General features: G+C 38.8%; 1 protein-coding gene and 1 non-coding gene across 7 annotated transcripts in view; one reads left to right on the top strand and one right to left on the bottom strand.

The window, feature by feature from the left end:
- The window catches only part of ZYG11A (zyg-11 family member A, cell cycle regulator), a 76,223-nt gene that overhangs the window by 41,374 nt on the left and 6,901 nt on the right, over positions 1-27,948 (bottom strand). For all 6 annotated transcript variants that reach the window (XM_072820252.1, XM_072820249.1, XM_072820253.1 and 3 more), the window contains exons 2-3: positions 21,654-21,819; positions 3,120-3,868 (exon numbers count right to left, since the gene is read on the bottom strand). In XM_072820252.1, coding sequence (XP_072676353.1) covers positions 3,120-3,868; positions 21,654-21,819 — 915 coding nt within the window. The remainder of the gene's footprint in view (positions 1-3,119; positions 3,869-21,653; positions 21,820-27,948) is intronic.
- On the top strand, positions 2,157-2,263 carry LOC140631368 (U6 spliceosomal RNA). The gene has a single exon (XR_012028993.1). It is a non-coding gene; the product is annotated as a U6 spliceosomal RNA (small nuclear RNA).

Here is a 27,948-nt window from a genome sequence, read left to right as displayed (position 1 = left end):
TTCTAATTTGGGGTGCAATAAATAACATTTGTTGTATTTGAGGGTCTTTGCTGACATTTAATTTTATCCATATTAAATGTGAGCAAATTTTTTATCAAACAACTAAGATACTTGGTATACTCTGCATCTGATATGAAACATACATTTCCACTAAATAAAAGGTTTCCTGAAACATACCTTTTAAATTTGCCATACCTGGGATCCCCTGGGTGGCGCAGCGGTTTGGCGCCTGCCTTTGGCCCAGGGCACGATCCTGGAGACCCGGGATCGAATCCCACGTCAGGCTCCCGGTGCATGGAGCCTGCTTCTCCCTCTGCCTATGTCTCTGCCTCTCTCTCCCTCTCTCTCTGTATGACTATCATAAATAAATTTTAAAAAAAAATTTTTTTAATTTGCCATACCTTACAGTCTACATAAGGCTGGCTTAAGATCTTTTAGAGTTTCTTAGTACTGGATAGATTGTGGTCTCTCCTCTCCATCCCAATAATATCAAACACTGTATATAATGCATAATTTAAAATTTTCAAAGTAAACTAAATTTACACGTATACCAGATAAGGTCACTGAAACATAGCTTCCCATTTTCTTTTAGCACACCCACTTTGATAGTATCTCAACTATATGCATAATCCAGCAATAAAATATTCCAGCATTTGTCCCATATTATTGCATATACCAAGAGCTCTAACATGCTAAAAACAATTTTTCCCCAATTCCTGCAGTCTTTTAATTATTGTGACACTAAATGCTATTCATCTGAAACAGGCCTAGGTATACATTCCTGGTAAATAATTCTCAACATCTGAAAGTTCACATTATCTCTATTACAAGCCTAATGATATGATATGGCTTCCACCTTCATTAGACATGCCAGAAATTTAAAAGGACTTCAGGGGCGTCTGGGTGGCTCAGTTGGTTGAGTCACATTCCTGATTTCAGCTCAGGTCTTGATCTCAAGTGTCATGAGATCTAGCCACGCTAAGGCTCCATGCTCAGTGGAAGTGTGCTTGGATATTCTCTCCCTCTGCTCCTTCCCTCATTCACATGCTCTCTTCCTAAAATAAATCTTTTTTAAAAACATAAAAGGACTTCAAAATACAATTGCTATTTTCAAATCAAAAGAACAAAAACGTGAAAACAACTCTCTCTTTTGTTCCACCATCGTGGTGTGTGTGGTTGACTGTCATCATGTCTTCTCACAAAAGTTTCAGGATCAAGTGATTCCTGGCCAAGAAACAAAAGCAGAAGCATCCAATTTCCCAGTGGATTCGGATGAAAATTGGTAATAAAATCCAGTACAGGGGTGCCTGGATGGTTCAGTCGGTGGAACGTGCAACTCTAGATCTTTGGGGTGTGAGTTCAAACCCCATGCTGGGCATAGAGCCTACTTAAATAAGTAAGTAAATAAATAAATAAAAACAACTAATAATTGCAAATAACTTTATTCTCTCATTCTAAAAAGAATTACTTATTGTATAATTATAAAGCATTTTAAAGCAGTGGTTCTGAACCTTGGCTACAAATTAGAATTACATGGGAACTTTCAAAATTTTGATGCCCACATCAAGTCCCACACCAGTTAAATCAGAATCTGTGGGAGATCAGACACAGGCATCAGTACATTTCAAAGCTTCCAAAATAATTACAATGTACAACCAAGGTAGGGAACCACTGTTTTGTTTTGTTTTTAAAGATTTTATTTGACAGAGAAAGAGAAAGCACAAGCAGGGAGAGCGGCAGGCAAAGGCAGGCTCCCCAATGAGCAGGGAGCCCGACACGGGGCTTCATCCAAGGACTCTGTGATCATGACCTAAGCCAAAGGCAGACACCTAACCGACTGAGCCACCCAAGCACTGCACTATTTTAAATAAGAAATATTCTGAGACAGCCCCAGTGGCTTAGCGGTTTGGCACCACCTTCAACCTGGGGTGTGGTCAACCCGGGGCGTGGTCCTGGAGACCTGGGATCAAGTCCCACCTCGTCGGGTTCCCTGCATGGAGCCTGCTTCCCCCTCTGCCTGTGTCTCTGCGCCTCTCTCTCTCTCTCTCTCTCTCTGTGTGTGTGTGTCTCTCATGAATAAATAAATAAAATCTTAAAAAAATATATTCTGGAACACAAATGCTTAAATATATGCTGTTTTAAAAACAGCACCAAGAGTGCTCACTTCAGTAGTACATATATTAAAACTGAAACAATACAGAAAAGATCAGCATGGCCCCTAAGCGAGGATAAGATGCAAATTTGTAAGGTGTTCCATAGTTAAAAAAATATATATAGCATGATTAGCTATAAATTTATTCTGGCAATGTTCAAAACTTTTTTCTTTCTTTTTTTAAGATTTATTTATTTGAGAGGAAGAGGGAGAGAGAGAGAGAGAGAGAGAGAATTTGAACATACCAGCAGGGGGAGGGACAAAAGAGGGAAAGGGAGAATCCCAAGCAGACTTCCCAGTGAATGTGGAACCCACACAGGGCTCGATCTCACAACCCTGAGATCATGACCTGAGCCAAAATCAAGAGTCAGGCACCTAACCGACTGAGCCACCCAGGTGCCCTGTTAAAACTTTTTTTAAAGATTCTTTTCAAAATTGTTTTCTCTCATACCTTCACCAAAAATGTTGATCACCTGCCTAACTAATTATATAAAAGTGAAGAGCGTAAGTTTTAGAGTTACAAAGACCTGGATACAAGTATTAGCTCAAAAAAAAATTTTTTTAATAAATAAATAAATCCTAGCTCTACCATTTAATAGGTAATTATATGATAATGAATAATCAGTTTAACCTCTGAGTTTCCATTTCCTCATCTGTGAAATGGGAGGATTAAAGAAGAAAACAACATGCACAATGTGGCATCTGGTACATAGGAGGGAATGTATAAATGGCTATATTTATCATACCAAACTAGCCTAGAAGACCCTGGAGGCCTGGACCATATCTTGTTTAAGGTCATAATTCCAGAACCGACCACATGGTAGCTACATAAAAATTACTGTTAAGCTCCTTAAGGAATTTTATCTGTCTCTGTAACTCTAATACCTAGCATAGATTCTGATATACAATAAAAGCCTAACAACATTCTGAACAAAGGAAACAAACTTATTTCAAATAAAAAACAAACCCTCAAGCCTTGCTTTGCAGTAAAGAAGTCAGAATAACCAGCATCCGTAGCCAATAGTCCCACAAACTGCATTGCAGGCCGTTGTTGTATAAACAGTTCTACAGCTCCATCAGTGATGTAATTGCCCCCCGAAATATCCAGCGACACAATATTAGGCAGAATATCCTTTTGCTGCAGCAAATGAAAAGCTAGATCTGATTTGAGTTGCCTGTGATCAGAAATATCAAGGTGAAGCAGACATTTAAGTTCTCTAATAACTGCAAGAATTTGTGGTTTGGTCATAGTCAGGCATTTCAGATAGTGCATAGTCAGAGATTTGAGTCGATCCTTACAGGTAAGGAGTGCAGAAATGTTAGTCACCAGAGTATTGGAGATATCCAAGCTTTCCAGTTTTGGTAACTGAGAAACATTAGCCAGGTCTTCACTATGAAAACAAACATTGAAAACACTTAAAACGCGAAGACCAGTGAGCTGACCAAATAGGAGTCTTGAATCTTGAGGGATACTTGTCGAGTCCAACAGGAGACACCGAAGGTTTTGCTGGATCCAACTATTGCTGCAGAGTCCGCTTAGGATGTCTGAAATTGGGAGGTCAGTGTGCACTGCAGTAGCATCTAGCTCAATGACTTTGTGATGGCAGAAGGCTTTTGTGAATGCAGCTGTCGAGATTTTAGCTTTTTGAATATTGACCAGCTTCAGTTTCATTTGGTTGCCTTGGAAAATGCTTGCTGTTCTATCAGTCAGCTTCCCTATAAGAGAACCAAAACCAGCTTGTAATAACTAAATCTCATGCCTTTTCCAGGAAGCATTGTGGCCAATGAACAATGACAGATGCTAATAATAACAATGACTACATTTACTGCTTACACCCTGCGAAGCATTGTTCTAAACCCTTTACTCAGATTACTTCACTTATTCTTTTTTTTTTTTTTAATTTTTATTTATTTATGATAGTCAGAGAGAGAGAGAGAGAGGCAGAGACATAGGCAGAGGGAGAAGCAGGCTCCATGCACCGGGAGCCCGACGCGGGATTCGATCCCGGGTCTCCAGGATCGCGCCCTGGGCCAAAGGCAGGTGCTAAACCGCTGCGCCACCCAGGGATCCCGACTTATTCTTTATAATACTATAGCAATACCGTAATACTATTACTATTATAACTGAGGAAACTGGAGCTTAAAGAGCTCCAGTTACCTCCAGTAACTTGTTCAAAGTCAAAATATGTGGCAGAACCAGGAATCAAAACTAATTCAACTCCAGAGCCCATAGTTTTATCCATAGTAACTTTGTTCATACACTCAACAAAACAACAACAAAAGACAAAACAGATAAATAAGTAGAGGATATATAATATAAAAATAACACTACCAATGATTACTTTTAACCAAATTAATGGACAGCCTCTGACAAGTCACTTACCTCTGTAGGCCTCATTTTCCTCATCTATAAAATGAATGGGTTATACTAGATTTTATTTAGAAAAGATTTACTACGCATCTCCTATATGTGAGATCCTGTGTTAAGAAATGGGCACACAAGGTAATTTGACCCCTGTGACGACAAGGAGTTCAGTTAGAAAGGCATGTCAGGTAAATAAAGGATTATAATAGTGTACTGACATGCAGTACTAATTTATACCATTCCTGAGCTGGTGCACATAAGATTAACTTTGGGAAAAGTTTTGAAGACTAAATATCAGTTTGGGGGAGTGAAGGGAGACGGTGAAGGGTGGAAGAACATATCAAAGACAAGGAGGCACAGATGAGCAGGTTTATTTGGAAAGATCCTAAGTAGACCAACACTATTGGAACACAGTGGTGTAAAAGCTAAAAAGGAAAGTGGAAGGAAGGTAAAAGGCAGATGGGGTCTGTACACAAAGCTAGGAAACCCAGACTTTTATCCTATGGACAATAAAGAACAATTAAATTTTGAAGCAGAAAAAGGAATGGTCATAACTACATTTTTAGAAAGACCGATTATGTGACTAAAATAATTACGATGGTGTTTGGTGGGAGTGAGATACGGCAAGATATTATTAATGTTTTTTCAAAATGAAAGATAAAAGTTTAAACTAAGACTGACAGAACATGGTGGCTGAACAGACCAGGGCAAAGAACTGAGAAAAAAAAAAAAAAAAAGTATATTAAGCTGATTCCCAGCTTCCCAGTTTGTGTTAAGTTGCACTACCAAGACAAGAGGAAGGAAGTCACTATACCTCAGACTTTGAGGAAGAATTCAGTATTTTCATTCATACATTTATCCAACAAATTCCGAGAGTTCACTGTATGTGAAATGTCAGCTATGCTAGATGCTAAGAATGGTGAAGGAAATAAACATGGCTCCTGCCAACATGGAGCTTCTTTACACCCTAGAGGGAGAACACTGAACAAGCAGAAAACTACTAACATTAAAAATATAGTGGAAAAAAAAATAGTGAGTGAAAAATAGAACTACTCTATGATCCAGCAATCACATTACTGGGTATTTACCCAAAGAATAAAAACAATACTAATTCCAAGGGACACATGTACCCTGATGTTTTTTTTTTTTTTTTATAGATTTTATTTATTTATTCACCAGAGACAGAGAGAGAGGCAGAGATGTAGGCAGAGGAAGAGAGGAAGGAGAAGCAGGATCCATGCAGGGAGCCCAATGCAGGACTCGATCCCAGGACTCCAGGACCATGCCCTGAGCCAAAGGCAGACAGACACTCAACCACTGAGCCACCCAGCCATCCCTACCTTGATGTTTATAACAACATCACCAACAACAGCCAAATTATGGGAAAGAGCCCATCGACTGAATGGATGAAGGAGAGATGGTACGTGTAAACACACACACACACACACACATATATGTAAATGTATGTATGTGTGTGTGTATATATGAGAGACAGAGAATATTATTCAGCCATAAAAAAGAATAAAATCTTACTATTTGCAACAACACAGATGGAGCTACAGAATATTGTATTATGCCAAGCAAAATAAGTTATGAGAGTGACAAATACCGTATGATTTCACTCATAGGTGGAATTTAAGAAACAAAAGAAAGGAACAAAGTGGGAGGAAAAGAGAGAAAGAGGTAAACCAAGAAACAAACTCTTGGGACATATGGGAAGCTCAGCTGGTTGAGTGCTCAGCTCTTGATTTCGGCTCAAATGGTGATCTCAGGCATGAGATCAATCCCCAAGGCAGGCTCCACCCTGAGTAGAGAACATACTTGGGATTCTCTTCTTCCTTCTGTGTCCTACCCCACCCCAAGACCCAAGAGTATACAGTCTCTCTCTCTCTCTCTCTCTCTCTTTTCTCTCTCTCAGTAGAAGAGAAAGGAGAAAAGAAAAAAGAAACAAACTCCTAACTATAGAAAACAAAATGATGGTTAGGAGGGAGGAAGTGGGACAGACAGATTACAAATAGGTAATGGTGATTAAGGAAGGCACTTGTGATGAGCATCAGCTGATACAGGAAGTGCTGAGTCACTAAATTGTATACCTGAAACTAATATTACACTGTATATTAAATAACTGGAATTTAAATTAAAACTTTAAAGAAATGTAGTAAGTGTTCTAAAGGAAACAAACAAGAACATAAAACGGGGTAAGGAAAGGAAGAAGGATGTCAAGAATCTTCTTTGTCTCTCTGGAGTTTGAGGAGGTGATATTTAAGCTAAGACCTAAGGACGTAAAAGAAAGATTACTGTCACTCTAGATTGAAGGAAGAGCTAAAGTCCTGAGATGGGAAACAGGTTGGCTTTTTCTATGAAATGAGAGGAAACCAATGTGACTGAAGCACAGCTGATGAAGGTTAGAGACAGAGGCAAGAGTCAGATCTGTCAGACCAGAGCAAAGAATTGACATTTTATCCTAAGTATAAGAAGAAGCCTTTCAAGTGTGACAGAAGAGTGGCCAGATCTGACATGAGGACTGTTTGCTATGTGGCAGAGCTTGGCAAGGGACAAAAGTGGAGGTAAAGAGAGCACTTGTGAGGTCAGGGAAGAGGAAAGAGAAAGGTGTCATTGATAGGACTTTTTAAGAAGAAAAGAATGTTTGAGATAGATATTTTGAAGGCAGAAAATGTTTCAATAGAATCAAGGAGAGAGGGATCCCTGGGTGGCTCAGCAGTTTAACGCCTGCCTTTGGCCCAGAGCGCGATCCTGGAGTCCCGGGATCGAGTCCCGTGTCGGGCTCCTGGCATGGAGCCTGCTTCTCCCTCCTCCTGTGTCTCTGCCTCTCTCTCTCTCTCTCTCTATGTCTATCATGAATAAAAAAAAGAATCAAGGAGAGAGGAAGAAGAAATGAAAAACTACTCCTAAGTCACTGAACAACAAGGTAGATGACCAAGTCATTCTGGAGATGGGGGAAATGGCAGTGTAGTGGATGTTGTAATATGACACCTGGATCCTTAATAGGAACAAAGAACTTACTATTAGAGCTGCTGGGAGCGCAGTCAGCCCTCATCTATGGGACATCAACTGAAAAGAGCTGCCCTACCCAAGGTCACACCATTTTCCATGCAGACCCATATATGAAACTGATCTGGATGGTATAAAGGTCCAACCCTCGTATAAAGGTCCAGCCCTCACATCTCAAATCTCAACTCAGCACAGATCTGAGTCATTGTTTCACCTTCAGGATTCCCCAAATGATCAGCTGAGGTATTCTAGATTCCATAGAGTTTAAACCTATGAGACTAAAGGACAAACACTTGGAATTAACTGGCATAGAGACAGTATTTAATAAAACTGTGGGAGGGACACCTGGGTGGCTCAGGTCGTGATCCCGGGATCCTGGGATCAAATCCCACATCAGGCTTCCTGCATGGAGCCTGCTTCTCCCTCTGCCCATGTCCCTGCCTCTCTCTCTCTCTGTGTCTCACATGAATGAATGAATTAATTAAATTAAAAAAAAAATGTGGGAATTGGGACATCTGGGTGGCTCAGTCCATGATCTTGGGGTCCTGAGATCAATCTCCACATCAGGCTCCCTGCTCAGTGGGGAGCCTGCTTCTCCCTCTCCCTTTGCCCTTCCTCATGCTTCTGCTTTCTCTCAAATAAATATTAAAAAATAAATAAATAAAAGCTGCTTCATTAAAAAAAAAACTGTGGGAATGGATGACATGGGAATGTAAGAGGAGGAAGAGCAAGAACAAAATATGGAAAATAACTATATCTGAGGTCAGTAGAATGAGGAATAATAGTCATAATAGCAAATAATAGCTGCTGAATGTTCTAAATATTTTAGATATATTAATTCTCTAAGTCTTCATAAAACCCAATGAGGAAGGGATTATTATTAGTCACCTTTTACAGATGAGTTGAAGCATAGGAAAGTAACTGGCCCAAGGAAACATCTAATAGTCAGGACAGTGTATAAACCCAAATAGTCTGACACCAGAACCAGAACTCTTAAATCTTAATTTGTACTGCCTTTCAAGGAGAGTTGGATAAGGAGACAGATCAGCAGCAGCCACTGAAGTAGAAGGAAAACCAGAAGAATATGATGACTGAGAAGCCTAGAGAAGAAACACAGTAGACCCAGGACACATCCTGGATATATGGTTCTGAAGCTTAGAATAAAAGTACTATGCTGAGAACTCTAAGGAATCAGAGTAGAAGTGGTAGCTTCTAAAACAAAACAAAAAGACCTACAGACCTACAGAATGTACAAAGTACTATTGGGTACCCAAATCAGAATCTCAAGGAAAATAAAATATTTAAGGTACATACAGAAAAACAACAGCATACAAAGGAAATTGTGAAAGAGTAACCAAGAATACAAGAAAAAAAAAAAAAAAAAACAGAAGAATGAAATACTGTAAGTCAGAAGAAGGTCAAGAGTAATTAATACTAAAAGTCAAAAGTACAATAATCTCTGATGATTTAATGAATCTAGGCAATGATCATTTATGGCCACCAAAATACAAAACCAACCAGACTTAATTAACTCCCTTAAGGAAGTACAAGGCCCTATCAAAAACATCAAATCTAAATCTAATCAAGCATCTACCTCTAACTTCCAATTTAAAGGAATTACAGCTATCAGAGGAACAGCAAAAAATTATAGCACTGTCAAACAATGGCAAAATCCAGACTGTGTAAAAACTCTACATAACAAACCACCACAGTTTCTTTGAAAAAAAATAATAACTGGAAAACCCCCAAATACATAGAGATTAAACAACACACCTGTAATTAAAATGTGGATCAAGGAAGAAATCTCAAGAGAAATTTTAAATTTTGAACTACATGAAGACACAACTTATCAAAATTTATGAGATGAAGTGAAAGCAGTGCTTAAAGGTAAAGTTATAGATAGCTCTGAATACATACATTAGAAAAGAAAGAGCTAAAACCAATCATCTAAGTTTCCACCTTAGGAAACTAGAAAAAGAACAAATTAAATGCAAAGCAAGCAGAAGAAAAGGAATAATAAAAATTAGAACAGAAATCAATGAAACTGAAAATGTGAAATCAATAGAGAAAAATCAACAAAGCCAAAAGCCGGTTCTTGGAAAAGATCAATAAAAATCAGCCTAACTAAAAATAAATTAGCCTCGGGCAGCCTGGGTGGCTCGGCGGTTTAGCATCACCTTCAGCCCAGGGCATGATCCTGGAAGTCCCACATCGGACTCCCTGCATGGAGCCTGCTTCTCCCTCTGCCTGTGTCTCTGCCTCTCTCTCTCTCTGTGTCTCTTATGAATAAGATGTCTCTTTATGAATGGATAAAATGTAATGGATAAAATATTTTAAAATAAATAAATAAATAAGTTAGCCTCTGGCCAGGCTAACTAAAAGGAGACAAATTACTAGCATCAGAAATGAAAAAGAGGACATCACTATCCCTTGAATATTAAAAGGATAAGAATACTATGAACTAATTCTATGCCCACAATATGATAACCTAAATGAAATGGACCCATTCCTAGACCCATTAAGTGTATGCCTTAATCCCCATCACCTGTTACACCCATTCCCCCGCTCCTCCCCCAACCATCAGTTTAGTTTGTTCTCAATAGTTAAGAATCTGTTTCTTAACAGAAAGACACAATCTACCAAAACTCACACAGGATAGATTATCTGATAAGGTTTATTTATTAAAGAAATTGAATCAATAATTAATAACCTTCCAAACAGAAAGCACCAGGTCCAGATGAGTTTCGTGATGATTTCTACCAAACACTCATGGAAGAAATTATACCAGTCCTCCACAATTTCTTGCAGAGGACATACTTCCTAACTCATTCTTTGAGGCCAGCAATACCCTAACAACAAAACCACATAGCTATTATAAAAGAAAACTACTGGGGATCCCTGGGTGGCTCAGAGGTTTAGCGCCTGCCTTTGGCCCAAAGTGCGATCCTGGAGTCCCGGGATCGGGACCCACGTCGGGCTCCCTGAATGGAGCCTGCTTCTCCCCCTCTGCCTGTGTCTCTGCCTCTCTCTCTCTCTCTTTCTATGTCTATCATGAATAAATAAAAAATTAAAAAAAAAATAAAACTACTGACAAATAAACCTCATGAACACAGATGCAAAAATCCTCAACAGAATATTAGCAAACCAAATCCAACAATGTATAAAAAGAATTCCACACCACAAGCAAACAAACTTATTCCAGGTATGGAAGGCTGGCTCAACATTTAAAAATCAATTAATGAAAAAAAATAATAATAAAAAAATAAAAATAAAAATCAATTAATGTAATCTATCACATCAACAGACTGAAAAAAGAAAAATCACATGATTATATCACTAGATGGAAAAAAAAAAAGCATCTGACAAAATCCAACATTCATTCCTAGTAACAACTCTCAACCATAAACAGAGGGGAACTTCCTCAATTTGAAAAGCCTTAGTACAAAAAAATCTACAAGTAACATACTTAGTGGTGAGAAACAAAACTTTCTCACTAAGATCAGGTAAAAGGCAAGGATGTCCCCTCTCACCACTTCTTTCCATAAATACAATATCATTTACATCAGCACCCCAAAACAAGGAAATATTTAAGTATAAATCTAATATGTACAAGATCTCTATGAGAAAACTAAAAACTGATAAAATCCAAGAAGAACTAAATAAATGGAGAGATACTGGATATCATGGATATGGAGATATTCCATGTTCACAAATAAGAGGACTCAATATTATCAAAATATCAGTTGGATTGTTCAGTCATAAAAAACAATGAAATCTGATCATTTGCAACAACATGGATGGAACTAGAAAGTATAATGCTCACTGAAATAAGTCAGTTGGAGAAAGACAAATGCTGTATGACTTCACTTGTGTGGAATTTAAGAAACAAAACAATGAGGAAAGGGGAAAGGGAAAGAAGAGAGAGAGAGAAACCAAGAAACAGACTCTGAACTATTGAGAACAAACTGATGGCTGGGGGAGGATCAGGGGAATGGGTGTAACAGGTGATGGGGATTAAGGAGTACACTTGTGATGAGCGCTGGGTGATATACAAAACTGCTGAATCACTAATTTGTATACCTGAAATTAATATAACACTGTATGTTAATTATATGGGAATTAAAAATTTTTTTTAAAGTTACCAGTTTTTCCCAACTTCATCTATCAATGTAATGCAATCCTAAGAAAAATCCCAGCAGGTTATTTTTGTGAATATCAATAAAGTTTACATGGAAGGCAAAAGACCCAGAACATCCAACATAACCTTGAAAGAGAAGAACAACTTGGAAAGCTGACACTACCTAACTTCAAGACTTCCTATAAAAGCTACAGTAATCAAGACAGTGTGGTACTGGTGGAAGAATAGAGAAAGAGATCAATGGAAAGGAAGAAAGAGCCCAGAAATAGATCCAACTGATCTTTGACAAAGGAGTAAAGGTGATTCAATGCCTCAAATACAATACTACAGCAAATGATGTTGGAACAAATGGACATCCATATGAAAAAAACAAAAACCAAACGTGAATCTAGACACAGACCTAAAACCCTTCATAAAAATCAACTCAAAATAAATCAAACATGTAAATGTAAAACACAAAATTATAAAACTCCTAGAAGGTAACATAGGAGAAAACCAATGGGTATAGTGATGTCTTTTTAGATACAATACTAAAAACACAATCCATGAAAGAAATAATTGAGGGGCACCTAGCTGGCTCAGTTAGAAGACCATGTGACTCTTGACCTCAGGGTCATGGGTTATGCATTACTTAAATAAATAAAACTTAAAATAATGATAATTGATAAGCTGGATTTTATTAAAATTTAAATCTTGGGGTACCTGGGGCTCAGCTGTTTGGGCATCCAACTCTTGGTTTCAGCTCAGGTTATGATCTTGCAGTTATGTGATAGAGTCCCATGTTGGGCTCTGTGCTCAGTGCAGAGTCTACTTCAGGTCCTCACTCCCTCTTCCTCTCATTCATATACTCATTCACTCTCAAATTAATTAGTTAATTTTAAAAAATTAAAATCTTACACTCTATTAAAGAGTATATTAAAAAATTAAAAGACAAGCCAGACTGGGAGAAAAATCATTATAAAAGACATATCTGGTAAACTAATCCAAAATATACAAAGAACTCATAACAATAAGAAAACAAAAACCAGTAAGAAAACAAACATCCCAATTAAATAATGGGCCAGAGACCTTAACAAACACCTCATCAAAGACCATATATAGATGGCAAATAAGCATAAAGATGCTCCACATCATATGTGATTAGGGAAATGCAAACCAAGACAACAAGACACTACTATATACCTATAAGAATGGTTCAAATTCAGAATACTGATAACGCCCAAAACTGGGCAAGATGTGAGGCAATAGGGACTCATATACTGTTGGTGGGAATGCAAAATGATACAAAAGACAGTTTGTCAGTTTTTTTACAAAACTAAATATATTCTTACCATATGATCTAGCAATTGCATTCCCAAAGGAAGTGAAAACATGCCTACACAAAAACCTGCATAAAGATGTTTATGGCAGCTTTATTCTTAATCACCAAAACTGGAAGCAAGTAAGTAAATGAATAAACTGTTACACATCCAGACAATGGACTATTCACCACTAAAAATATATGAACTAGGGGTGCCTGGGTGGCTCATTCAGTTAAGTGGCCAACTCTTAATTTGGCTCAGGTTGTGATCTCAGGGTCATGAGATTCAGCCCCAATTTGGACTCTGTGCTCAGCAGGGAGTCTACCTGAGATTCTCTCCCTCTACCCTCCCCCCCTGCTATGTGTGCTCTCTCTCTCAAATAAATAAATCTTAAAAAAAAAAAGAAAAAAGGCATGAGCAATTAAGCTATAAAAGACATGGCGAAACACATACTGAGTGAAAGAGCCAATCTGAAAAGGCTATATAGTGAATGATTACAAATGTGCAAAACTATGAAAACAGTATAAACATAAGTGGTTGCCAGGAATGGGAAGAAGATATGAATAGACAGAGGATTTTTGGGGCAGTGAAAATACTTTGATATAATGATGACTATGTCATTATACTTTTGTCTATGCATTATAGAATACAGAACACCAAAAGTGAACCTTAAGGTAAAACAAAGACTCTGAGGGACACCTGGCTGGCTTAGCGGTTTGGCACCTGCCTTCGGCCCAGGGCATGATACTGGAGCCCAGGGATCAAGTCCCACATTGGGATCCCTGAATGGAGCCTGCTTCTCCCTCTGCCTAGGTCTCTGTCTCTCCCTCTTTCTGTGCCTCTCATGAATAAATAAAATATTTTTAAAAAAACAAAAACAAGGACTCTAAGTGATTATAATGTGTCAAATAAAGAAAAAAATACCATTCTCATGAGTGATATTGATAATAGGGAAAGCTACGCATGTGTGGGGGCAGAACTAATGAGAAATCTCTGTACCTCCTCTATTTGGTTGTAAACCTAAAACTACTTTAAAAAATAAAGACTTAAAAATATACATACACACACAGATACCCACACACATAACATACATATTGCAAAATAATACAAGAGACAGGTGGAAAACCTATAGAATAAAAGAGGCCTAAAAACCCCCATCAACCAATCAAAATATATGGACCTCACCGGGATACTAACTGAAACAAAGGTTTTTAAAAGTTGTAAGACAGGGGCTGGGTGGCTCAGTTGGCTAAGCAGCCAACTCTTAATTTCAGCTCAAGTCACGACCTTGGGGTCCTAAGATCCAGCCCTGTGGGATCCACATTCAGTGGGGGAACCTGCTGCGGGATTCTCTCTCTCCCTCTGTCCCTTCCCCACCCCTCTAAAATAAAACATTCTTAAATAAATAAAATCTTTTTTTAAAAATTAAAAAGTTCTAAGACAGTCAAAATGAACACTCATTATATATTTGATATTAAAAATAAATACTGGGCAGCCCAGATGGCTCAGTGGTTTAGCGCTGCCTTCAGCCCAGGGCATGATCCTGGAGACCCGGAATCTAGTCCCACATCGGGCTCCCCGCATGGAGCCTGCTTCTCCCTCTGCCTGTGTCTCTGCCTCTCTCCCCCTGCGTCTCCCATGAATAAATAAATAAAATCTTTAAAAAAATAAAAAAATAAAAAATACTAAAATTTTAAGTGTGAAATTAAAATTACAGTGTTATATATGTACATATTCATACACACATACATATACACAAACATACACAGAAGTCCCCACTCCTCAACTACATTTACAGTTGAAATGATAGAATATCTACAAAATATCTGGGCGTAGGACAAGGGTGGGTAGAGGTATAAATGGTACAAGATTGGCCATGAGCTGATAATTATCTAAGTTGAATATACTGAGGTTTAGTTTCTCTAGTTTTGTACATTTCAAAATATTTACATAAGTTTTTTAAAAATCAAATCTACAGAGATTAGAAGATATAAAATTTATCTTCTTTTCTTGCCAAACTATATGCCTTCACTTTGAGGAATATATGGGCCTCAGAGGGTAAAAGCCACAGGATAGAATGCATTTTCTTTTGGTTAATTTTTTTGCAAATTTATTTAACTGGTGATATATAGCATCTTTATATTAAAACTTAATATGAGGGGTGCCTAGCTGGCTCAGTCAGTAGAATATGCAACTCTAGATCTCAGGGGTCATGAGTTCAAACCCCACATTAGGTTCCTGGAACCTGCTTAAAATACAATAAATATAAAAAAGAAAAAAAATACAATAAATACATAAAATTGAACATGTAAAATCGGGGGGGGGGGGGGGAGGCGGGGAGAATGAAAAAGTAGCACTTTCAGGGACTCCTTAAGGGGAATACAGCTCAGGGTTTGAAGCTTTAGCTCCTAGCACAGTATCTGCTGAGTAGTGGGGACTTGATGAATTAAGAAGTGAAAATTGCTGTAAGCACATAGTTATTTGCAAGAAATCTGTCACAAGTCTCATGAAAAGGTTATCAAATAAGCATAGCATAGTGGTTAAAAAAACAAATAACAAAAAACCACTGTGTCTGGATCCAGAGTGTCTTGGTTCAAATTCTGACTGCCACTTCTTAGCTATACAACCTTAGACCAAAAGTTATTTATCTCTCTGATCCTCAGTTTCTCCATCTATAAAAAGAGATAACAGTATATACAAAGCTTAATAACATATGGTTGATATATTCCTTATCTCTATTGGGAAAAACTGATGTGGGAGAGGGAGGGGGTTGTTCCTAACTAAACCACAGAACAAAAGTTCTTAATCTTCAGCTTCAGCCACCAAATCTCTAGCAACTGTACCCTTGTGAAGTTATCTTATGGACTCTTGAACACCAAAAGTATTCTTTGTCTCTGACATAAACTGAGTGAGTCAATGAACACTGACTTTACAAATTGGTTATTCCAACCTCAACCTGGAAAAATAAATCTCTTTATTTCCTTCTCTTCAGAACCTATCTTCAGCCAACAAATAACCTAGAATCTTTTGAGAATGGCTTTCCTCCCCACCAACATCAAACACAGCTCTTACCCCACCCTATTTTCCTTTTAGTTATTCATCATTTCTTCCTTCCCAGGCAAACCTTACTGACCTAGGCTCATGATTATCCTTCAGCCACCACAGGACCTTGTGTCATCAATTTTTAGCTCTTACATATTTTTAATGTTTCAGTCTTCACTGGCTTTTCCCTTTTTGTATACAACAGATCTGGGCTATCCTTTCCCCCACCCTAACCCTCAAAAAATTACCCATCCCTCTTTTTTCTTCTTTGTTAAATTTCCTAAGGGTATATGTGTATCCCATTAGCATGAATTACAAAATGGATTAAAAAACCTTTTCAATGTAGGCAAAAGATCCAACAAAAAAAGGTTAAAAAAAAAAAAAAAAAACCACAAAGGTTAGAACAACATTATAAAAGACTAGATCCGGACGCCTGAGGGGGCTCAGTGGTTGAGCGGCTGCCTTTAGCTCAGGGCATGATCCTGAGGTTCTGGGATCGAGTCCTGCATCAGGAGTCTGCTATTCCCTCTGCCTATGTCCCTCCTCTGTCTCTCATGAATAAATAATTTTTTTTAAAAGTCTTAATACACATGGGAAAGAAAAAGCAAACTAAGCAATGTAAGCAAGAGGAAGGAAATAATAAAGATTGGAGTGGAAATTAATGAAATAGAGGATGGAAAAGATACAGAAGAAAAAAAATCAAAAGCTAGTTCTCTGAGATCAACAAAATTGATAAACCTGTAGCTTGACAAAAATTTAAAAAATAAAGGGGAGGGGGATCCCTGGGTGGTGCAGCAGTTTGGCGCCTGCCTTTGGCCCAGGGCGCGATCCTGGAGACCTGGGATCGAATCCCAGGTCGGTGCATGGAGCCTGCTTCTCCCTCTGCCTGTGTCTCTGCCTCTCCCTCTCCCTCTCTCTCTGTGTGACTATCATAAATAATAAAATAAAAATTTTTTAAAAACCTGTAGCTTGACTAACAAAGAAAAAAGAGAACTCAAATTACTAAAATGAGAAATGAAAAGGGACAGAACCACTTACACTACAGAAATAAAATATTATGTAAGAATACTAAGAAAAAAAAAAAGAATACTAAGAACAACTGTATGCCAACTAATTAGATAATTTAAACCAAATGGATAAGTTCAAAGAATACCACAAACTACTAAAACTACTCAAGAAGCAATAGAATATGGGGGTGACTGGCTGGCTCAGTAAAAAGAGCACATGACTCCTGACCTCAGGGTTCTAAGTTCATCCCCCACTGGATGTAGCAATTACTTAAAAATAAAATCTTGGAGTGCCTGGGTGGCTCAGCTGGTTAAGCATCCAATATTGTTTTTGGCTCAGGTCGTAATCTCAGAGTCAGGAGGATCAAGCCCTCTGTCAACTCCTCACTCAGTGGGGAGTCTGCTTCTCTCCCTCCGCGCCTAGTAAATATATCTTTAAACTAACTAAAATAAAATCTTTAAAAATAAAAAAAAATAGGGACACCTGGGTAGCTCAGTCAGTTAAGCATCTGCCTTTGGCTCAGGTCATGATCCCGGGGTCCTAGGATCAAGTCCCACATATCAGTCTCCCCACAGGGAGCCTGCTTCTCCCTCTGCCTATGTCTCTGCCTCTCTCTGTTTCTCATGAATACATAAAATCTCAAAAAAAAAATTGAAATTAAAATTTTAAAAAACCATTTCTGTACACTAAAAATGACCAATCCAAAAATGAAATTAAGGGAAGGAGGGCGGGGGGTGGGGGTGAATGGGTGACGGGCACTGAGGGGGGCACATGACGGGAGGAGCACTGGGTGTTATTCTGTATGTTGGCAAATTGAACACCAATAAAAAATAAATTTATTAAAAAAATGAAATTAAGAAAGCAATTCCATGTAAAATAGCATCAAAAGAATAAAATACTGGGGTGCCTGGGTGGCACAGTCAGTTAAGCATCCAACTCTTGATTTCAGCTTAGGTCATGATCTCAAGGTCAAGAGATCAAGCCCTGCATTATATCCCTGCTTGGGATTCTCTCTCCTGCTCACCACTCCCCAACCCCTCAGTCACATGCATGTGCGCACTCTCTCTCTAAAAACAAACAAAATATTTAAAAATAAATTTAACAAAGGAAGAATAAAATTTATGTGCATAAACTAAAAAAGAAATTTGAAAGATTTTATTTATTCAAAATGGACTAAAAACCTAAAAGTGTAAGAGTAAAGAAACCAACACTCTTAGAATAAAATACAGATGCAAATACCATGACTTCGGATTTGGCAATGGATGTTTAGATAGGATAGCAAAAACATTAAGCCATAAAAGAAACAGATAATTGGGTTTCATCAAAATCAACTTCTGAATCAAAGGATGCTATCAGCAAAGTGAAAAAAGAATTCCTAGAATGCAAGAAAATACTGCAGGCCATGTAATTGATTAAGGACTTGTATCTAGAATATTTAAAGAATACAGACATAGACACAGAATGTACAGCTTAGGGAATATTGTAATACTGTAAAAACTTTGTATGCTGACAGATGGTAACTAGGTTTACCATGATCATCATTTTGTAACATATGCATTGAATCACTGTCTTGTACACCTAATGATGTCAATTACACATCAATTAAAAAATAAAAAAACAGAAACAACTTTTAGGGCACTTGACGGGCTCAGTTAAGCAACTGACTGGATTTCGGCTCAGGTCATGATCTCGGGGTCATGGGATGGATCCCAGCAACGGGTTCCACACTCAGCATGGAATCTGTTTAAGCTTCTCTCTTCTTGTGCCCCTTCCCCTGCTCACGCTCTAAACAAATAAAATAAAATCTTTAAAAAAAAAAGACAATCTAATTAAGAAATGGGCAAAGGATCTGAGTAGACATTTCTCTAAAGAAAATATACAGGGGTTGGGACACCTGGGTGGCTCAGCGGTTTAGCACCTGCCTTTGGCCCAGGTGGTAATCCTAGAGTCCCGGGATTGAGTCCCACATCGGTCGGGCTCCCTACATAGAGCCTGCTTCTCCCTCTGCCTGTGTCTCTCATGAAGAAAAGAAAGGAAAAGGAAAAGGGAAAGGGAAAGGAAAAGGAAAAAGGAAAAAGGAAAAGGAAAGGAAAGGATACAGGGGCACCTGGGTGGCTCAGTCAGTTAAGTGTCCGCCTTTGGCTCAGGTCATGATCCCAGAGTCCTGGGATCAAGCCCCACATCAGGCTCCCTGCTCAGTGGAGAGCCTGCTTCTTCCTCTCCCTCTGCCACTCCCCCTGCTTGTGCTCTCTTCTCTCTCTCAAATAAACATAATCTTTTAAAAAAATAATAAAGAAGATATACAAATGGCCAAAAAGCACATAAAAATATGCTCAACATCATTACTCATTAGGGAAATGCAAATCAAAACCACAATAAAGGGCAGCCGGGGTGGCTCAGCGGTTTAGCGCCACCTTCAGCCCCGGGCGTGATCTTGGAGACCTGGGATCGAGTCTCATGTCAGGCTCCTTGTATGGAGCCTGCTTCTCCCTCTGCCTGTGTCTCTGCCTCTCTTCCTCTCTCTCTGTGCCTCTCATGAATAAATAAATAAGATCTTTAAAAAAAAAGATTTTTTAAAAAAAACCACAATAAATATTTCACATCCACCAGAACAGCTATAATCAAAAAGTCAAGTAAGGACTCTTGGTGAGGTTATGGAGAAATTAGATCTCTTGCATGCTGCTGATAGGAAAGTAAAATGATACCACTTTGGGAAATAATTTGGAAATTCTTCAAAAAGTTAAATATAGAGTTGCTGTTTGACCAAGCAATTCTACTCCCAGGTATACACCCAAGAGAAATGAAAATGTATGTCCACACAGAAATGTGTACACAAATGTTTGTAAGTAGCATTATTCATTGAATGAATAGCCATAATCCACACAACTGAATATTATACAGCCGCAAAAATGAAGTTGTGACTAATGCTACAACATGGATGAATCTTAACAATATTATGCTAAGTAAATGAAGTCAGATATAAATGGGCACATACTGCATGATTTGATTTATATTAGTTGTTTAGGAAAGATAAACTCATAGAAAGTAGATGAGTAGTTGTTTAGGGTTGGGGGACGGGTTAGGAGTTTCTTTTTGAGATGATGAAAATGTTCTGAAGTTGACAGTGAAGATGGCTGGCCCAAATCTGTGATTTAAAAATACACACACACACACACACACACACACACAAATCCACTGAACTGTATACTTTAAATGGGCGAATTATATGGTATGTGAAAATATATCTCAATAATTGATTACCAAACCCCACCCCCATCTTTTTTTTTTATTATTTATTCATGAGAGACAGGGAGAGGCAGAGACACAGGCAGAGGCAGAAGCAGGCTCCTCTGGGGAGCCAACGTGGGACTTAATCCCAGGACCCTGGGATCCTGACCCAAGCCAAAGGCAGATGCTCAATCACTGAGCCACCCAGGCGTCCCCCCCTAAAAATCTTTTTATTATTAAAAAAAAACTGTAGGGCTCCTGAATGGCTCATTTGGTTAAGCATCTGCCTTTGGCTTATGATCTCACGGTCCAAGTTAAGATTAAAGCCCTGTATTGGGTTCCCCACTCAGACCATTCCCTGGCTCATGCCTGCTCACTCTCTCTCAAATAAATAAATAAAATCTAAAAAAAAAAAAAAGCGGGGGGGCACCTGGGTGGCTCAAGTGGTTAAGCATCTGCCTTTAGCTTGGCTTACAATCCCAGAGTCCTGGGATCAAGTCCAAAGTCAAGTTCCCTCCTCTGCAGGGAGCCTGCTTCTCCCTCTGCCTATGTCTCTCCCTCTCTCTCTCTCTCATGAATAAAATATTTAAAAACACAAAAGAGAAAAGAAAAAAGAAAAAACTGTAATATGGTAAATTAAACATAGCCCTTTGAAAGCCCCACTACGATGCTAGGTAAAGGAAAAACATTTTTAAAGGTTTTTTTTGTTTTAGATTTGAGAAAGAGAACATGTGTGCAAGCACCAGTGGGAGGGGCAGAGGGAGAGAATCTCAAGCAGACTCCTCGTCAAGCTCAGAGCCAGATGCAGGGCTTGAATCCAGGACCCTGAGATCATGACCTGAGCCTAAATCAAGAGTCAGTTGCTTAACCAACTGGGCCACCCACATGCCCTGGAAAAAATGTTTTAAGTCTCATATTCACAGTGAAAAGAGTAGGAGGGGTACCTGGTTGGCTCAGTCAGAAAAGTACAGGACTCTTGACCTTGGGGTCATTAGTTTGAGCCCCATGTTGAGTGCGGAGATTACTTAAATAAGTAAAACTTAGGAAAAAAAAAGAGTAGGAGACAAGACTACAGCAACAGCAATTCAGAAGCTAGAGAGCAGAGAGATGGAGGAGTGGGAACTTGGTTTAGTTCTCCACTGTCTTCACTCTGCTAAGCCAATAGCAAGGTAAGCCTAGAACCAAGATCAATTTCCGTCAAGGGTTCCCAAAAAGACTCAGAGATTCAAATGTCTACATAAATAAAATGGGAATCATTTCCATATTTCCCATCCACTTGTAAGGAGCAAAACAGAAATTGTATATGAAAATGCTTTTCAAATAGTAAAGTGCTATTAGGGTACAATATAAAGGATCTTTATTTTAAAAAATTAAATAAAATAAAAATTAAAGGAGCTTTATCTTTACCTTGCCATGTCATTACCCCAAGGAATCGATCAGCTACTTCTTGAGGGAAGCTCCAATGCTCTGGAAGGCACAAGGTTCCATCAGATCTTTCAGAACACAATTTCTCTAGGTTAGCAATGAGGACGTTCAGGCAGATGTTAACCAAAGAGTAGGGAGATGCCTCCTCCTAGAAAATAAAACTTTGTTAAAATACATCTACAAAAATTCAACATGAAAGTAGTCATGCAAAAAACTCAAACTACTTGATGATGATATCTGAAGATACATTCTCTTTACCCTAATAGTGATTTCTATGATTTATAGGTAATGAAACCACCTTATTCCAACTGGTAACTGAATGGAAGATTTTATTTTCTATTCTACCTTGAAAAAAAATTAAGTTCTCTCAATACTTCATTCATCACCTGTTCTCTTACCAGCCACTAAAAATACACAGAAGAGCAAAATATAGTACTAATCCTTTTGGAGCTAACAGATTAGTGGAGAATACCACCAAGAAATCTGACAATTTCAATACAACACAAGGGACAGGGATCCCTGGGTGGCTCAGTGGTTGAGCACGCCTGCCTTTGGCCCAGGGCATGATCCTGAAGTCCTGGGATAGAGTCCCACATCGGGCTCCCTGCATGGAGCCTGCTTCTCCCTCTGCCTATGTCTCTGCCTCTCTCTTTCTGTGTCTCTCATGAATAAATAAATAAAAACAACCACTGAGCTACCCAGGCATCCCATCCTTTTAATAGTCTTGTACTGGGGTGCCTGGGTGGCTCAGTTGGTTAAGCAATTGCCTTTGGCTCAGGTCCTGATCCCAGGATCCTGGGATTGCACTGCACCAGGCTCCCTGTTCAGCGGGGAGTCTGCTTGTTCCTTTCCCTCTGCCCCCACCCCCCTACCCCACCCTGGTGTGTATGCACACACTCTCCCTCTCTCTCTCAAACAAATAAAATCTTAAAAGAAATAAATACGCTTGTATTTACCCCGTACCTTAAACTGAATATACCAATATTTAGAGTCCCTTACTGTGTCCCTCCCTGATGCTATTTCCCATCCCCTCATCCAGTGGTAATCATGATCTTGAATACGGTTTAGTTCTCTATGTGTGAACTTTATGTAAATAGAATCATGCAATAGTATTCTGCTACTGGTTTTTGTTTTAGAAGTCAGTAGATGTCTTAGAGAAACATCCTATGCCATTCATTCTTCAAATCACTCTATCAGGTTTCCATCCCTCGCCAAGACCACTAATGACTAATGCCTCTTTGTATTATTTGACTACTAATAGCATGACTCTAAATATTAACCTACAGGGGCACCTTGTTGGCTCAGTCAGTGGAACATGGGACTCTTTTGACCTCGGAATTAGAGCTTCATGTTGGGGTAAGCATTACTTAAACAGATACTAATCTATATAAACCCAATGAACTCCAGATAATCTCCAGGTCATATCTCATTAAGCTAGTCCTGGATACCCAGCTGCCTCCCTGACATGTCTATTTAACTGTCACAAATACTCCAAATCCACCATGAAGAAAACTGAACTTCCCCAGTCAGTAAAATGCTCAGTAAAATGGCATCACATCTATTTGGTTGCTTAATTTTTACTGATACTTTTATCCCTTGCTTAGGCTTTAATTTTTGATCAACAGCAGCAGATATTTACTTGTCAACATCCTCTGTAATTTCACATAAAGAACCTCTTAGGAGCAGCTAGGTGGCTTGCTCAGTCAAGCGTCTGACTCTTGGTCTCAACTCAGGTCTCGATTTTAAGGTTCTGAGTCAAGCCTTGAGTTGGGCTCCACACTAGGCATGAAGCTTACTTAAAACAAAACAAGAGAATCTTTTACACTGTTGCCATGGCTGGTAATATAGAAAATACATTTTTAAAAAAAGAAAATACATTAAAATGCTGAATCAAATAATAACCAAGTTGTCAGGCCATCATGCCGCAGCTCTACCTTGGCATTTCAATTATGTATGGCATTAGAGTTTTGAACTCCACAATGCGTTGAGAGTACACAGGAAACAAGACCATTTCTTCTAAAAAGCATCATTTGCCAAACTTTCTTACCAACAATTCTAAATCTTCCAAGTTAAGAGAATCAAATAATATAAGTTCACATTGTCATCTCGATCAATCTAGCTTTAATTAGATTTCCCCTTTTTCTAGAAATTAGTGTGCTAAAAATGGTATGTTTTCAAATAAGCTAACATAATGACTAATTGTATTCCTTCTACTGTCTTGGATGGATATAAACTAATAAAAAAATTTGCACTCAAAAACACTTTAATTCCCTGAAATACAGATAGTAGAAAAATTCTAACAGTTTTCTGTAAGATACACCAATTTAAGATAAAAAATTGTCTATTGTGGGCAGCCCGGATGGCTCAGCAGTTTAGCGCCGCCTTCGGCCCAGGGCCTGATCCTGGAGACCGGGGATCGAGTCCCACGTCAGGCTTCCTGCATGGAGCCTGCTTCTCCCTCTGCCTCTGTCTCTGCCTCTCTCTCAATCTGTGTCTCTCATGAATAAATAAATAAAATCTTTAAAAAAAATTGTCTGTTGTGGTTAACTCTATTTATCAGTGGTCTTAAAACATGTACCAGAACTAGATGCTGTGCTCAAGTACCATCTTTTGAAAATCAGAACACGAGAACAAATTCTGACCTGCCAATAGGCCGTCAACAACCTTTCACTTAGATATTAAATTTCCCCAACCCTGAAATTAGAATAAAAAGCAGCTGTGTCTTTGTGACTGTTCCCCACATCAGTACAACCTGGGAAACAAAGCAAAGGCTCAACAAGCATATGTTAAAAGAATAAAGATAATGTCAAGGTTCAAGAGTTTACAATATGTACCAAAAAGTAAGAAATATTCAGACACTTTACTTTTGGCAATAGATCAAACTGCAAAAAAAGTTACAAATATGGATCTTTATAAATTATTTCATTTCCACTATACCTTGCTATCTGGATGACTCTGCATTACTGCATCCTATAAAGAAAAGTTGGTGGCTTTTTATTAGAATGTGAATAATTTCCTAATTTATCTATTTTGTAACTCTGATGATACTGGATTTGTTGCTGTTTCCTTCTTTCTAAAAGCAGAATATGAAGATATCTTAAATTCGTTTTGGAAGTATGAAGAGGATAAATACAAGTAACTAAAAAATGAAGTACCTGTAGCTTCAAATAATTATTCTTAATCACTCCTTCATATAAACACATTGGGGAATGGAATAGCACTGAAAGAGCATTTCTAGGATTAATAACATAATTTGATAAAGAGTAGAACATATGGACAGAATTAGGGAGAACAGGCAGTATCAACCTATCAAAACCCATTGTTTTCTATTTTTGTTTTACATGACAGAGCCTTACATGGAAGGCATCCAGTACATTCAAGTTAAATTAAAACAAAATCATATCCATGCTTTTCTTTTCTCAGTAGGCTCTGTGTCCGATGTGGAACCTGGAACTCATGACCCCAAGATCAAGAGTTGCATTGCTCTACTGATTAAGCCCAGGTACCCCTCCTATCCGTATATTCTAGTATATACGCTGCCGAAGCAAGCACTTACTTTTATCCATATATTCTAAAAATACAATTTTATAAAGCACTCTTGTGAATCTGGAACATGCTCCTTGTGACATGTAACCATTACAAGTTCACATCCAAAGCCCATGCTATAGCAATAATGTTCAATGTAAAATTCTATTTAAGCGTAAAATAGATTCCATTATTTCTCACTTTAAAGACCTATACTTTCCATTAGTAAGAACAAATCAATTCCCTGTCCTAGATAACCACCAAATCAAACTCCAGAGTTGCAAACTTTCTAATTTAGAGTCAGCAGCTATATGACACAAGAAGTTTTACATTGATGTGTATTATCACTAAGCTTCTCCACAATCCCTAAAACAGAATTTTAATTTAAGGTTACAGAGGCAATGTACACACACACTGTGTGCTAAGAGGTCTAGGACCTTCTACTGATAAGAGAAATTACTGATACTTTCTTGTCCTTAATCACCCCAAACACATATATCCAATACATTAGCAAAATCCTACCAGTTCTACCTGTGCAGGTAGCTTCAATTTGCCACCTACCTCTCACATAGATTCCCACACTTACTCTTCCCACACTTACTCTTCTCTTTTAAAACAGATATTTTAATTCATAGATACAAAGGAAAACATAAACATGTGAGAATAAATATGGACTCTCAACAGAAAAATGGAAGATCAGAAGAAGACTCAGTGGAACTTCCAGAGTTGAAGGGAAAAAAAAAGCAGAAAGCCCCAAGTGACAATCTTAAACAGTATAATATGTGTGACTGAAATTTCAGAAGAGAGGAGATATCAACAGGGAGGAAAAAAACTATTGTAAATAATGGTCAAAAAGTACAATGTCCTATACTTGGAATCTATGAAATTGGTTTTTTATTTTATTTTATATATTTTATTTATTCATGAGAGACACAGAGAGAGGAAGAGACACAGGCAGAGGGAGAAGCAGGCTCAATCATTGGACCCCAGGATCACGTCCTGAGCCAAAGGCAGATGCTCAACCACTGAGCCACCCAGGTGCCCCCTATGAAATTGTTTTTATTTTTATCTTTTTTTTATTTTTTTAAGATTTTATTTATTTATGAGAGACACACACAGAGAGAGCACGACATAGGCAGAGAGAGAAGCAGGCTCCACGCAGGGAGCCCGATGTGTGACTTGATTCCAGGACTCTGGGATCACACCCTGGAGCCAAGGCAGAAACTCAACTGCTGAGCCACCTAGGCTTCCCCTGAAATTGTTTTTATTAAATATTTATTGAAGCATACAGTTAATTCACTGGGTACAAAGAAAAATTTAAACAAATTTGATGGCTTTCTTTAAAAAGTGAAAATAGGTCTAATTAGATACAAAACATAAGCCCGCTGGGATGTCTGGGTGGCTTAGTGGTTGAGCATCTGCCTTTGACTCAGGTCATGATCCTGAGGTCCTGACATTCCCTGGGGTCCCACACTGGGCTCCCGCTGGGAAGCCTGCTTCTCCCTCTGCCTCTCTGTGTTTCTCATGAATAAAAAAATATTTAAAAAGCAAAAAAACACAAAACATAAAACCACTGATCCCAGGAGCGAAATGGACCCAAAATGAAATAAACAAAAGACACCACAATGTGACAAATGTCTAAAAACCAATGATTAAAAAAAAAAATCCTAACATGGAAGGTTGGGGGAGGACTGTGGCAGTTATTTTTCTAAAAGTATAACAACTGGGATCCCTGGTTGGTGCAGCGGTTTAGCGCCTGCCTTTGGCCCAGGGCGCGATCCTGGAGACCCGGGATCGAATCCCACGTCGGGCTCCCGGTGCATGGAGCCTGCTTCTCCCTCTGCCTGTGTCTCTGCCTTTCTCTCTCTCTCTCTCTCTCTCTGTGACTATCATAAATAAATAAAAAATTAAAAAAAAAATAAAAGTATAACAACTGAATTTTCATCAGATGCAAGACTAGCCAGAAGACAATGAAATACCTTTATGAAGTAGGCACCACCCCCACAATAGAGCCCAACATGGGGCTTGAATCCATAACCCTGACAGAAACCTGAGCTGAGATCACATGTTAAATACTTAACTAAGCCACCCAGGTGTCCCAATGAAATATCATTTTTTTAAAGATTTATTTATTTAGGGACACCTGGGTGGCTCAGTTGGTTGAATGTCTGCCTTCTACTCAGGTCATGATCTCAGGATCCAGGGATCAAAATACACGTAGAGCTCCCTGCTTGGCAGGGTGAGCCTGCTTCTCCCGTTCTTCTCTGCCCCTCCCGCCCACACCCACACCCCTCACACACACGCTTGTGCTGGAGCTCTCTCTCATATCTCTCTCTCTCTCTCTCTCTCTCTCTCAAATAGATAAATAAGGGACACCTGGGTGGCTCAGTGGTTGAGCTTCTGCCTTCAGCTCAGGGCATGATCCCAGAGTCCCAGGATCAGGTCCTGTACCAGACTCCCAGCATGGAGCCTGCTTCTTCTCTGTCTATATCTCTGCCTCTCTGTGTCTTTCGTAAATCGATAAATGAAATCTTTTTAAATTTTTATTTATTTATCTTGAAGAAAGAGAGAAGAAGAGAGCACATGCATGCACTCAAGGGAGGGGAGGGGCAGAGGAAGAAAGAGAAAGAGAATCTCAAGCAGACTCCTTGCAGAGCACACAGCCTGATGAGGGGGCTCAATCCCATGACCCTGAGATAATGACCCGCGCCAAAGGCAGATGCTCAACCACTGAGCCACCCAGGCATCCCAG

Source organism: Canis lupus, chromosome 3 (genome assembly GCF_048164855.1).
Source record: "Canis lupus baileyi chromosome 3, mCanLup2.hap1, whole genome shotgun sequence".
Lineage (NCBI taxonomy): Eukaryota > Metazoa > Chordata > Mammalia > Carnivora > Canidae > Canis > Canis lupus.
The sequence above is the reverse complement of the archived record's forward strand: the minus strand, read 5'-3'. Positions and strand labels throughout refer to the sequence as shown.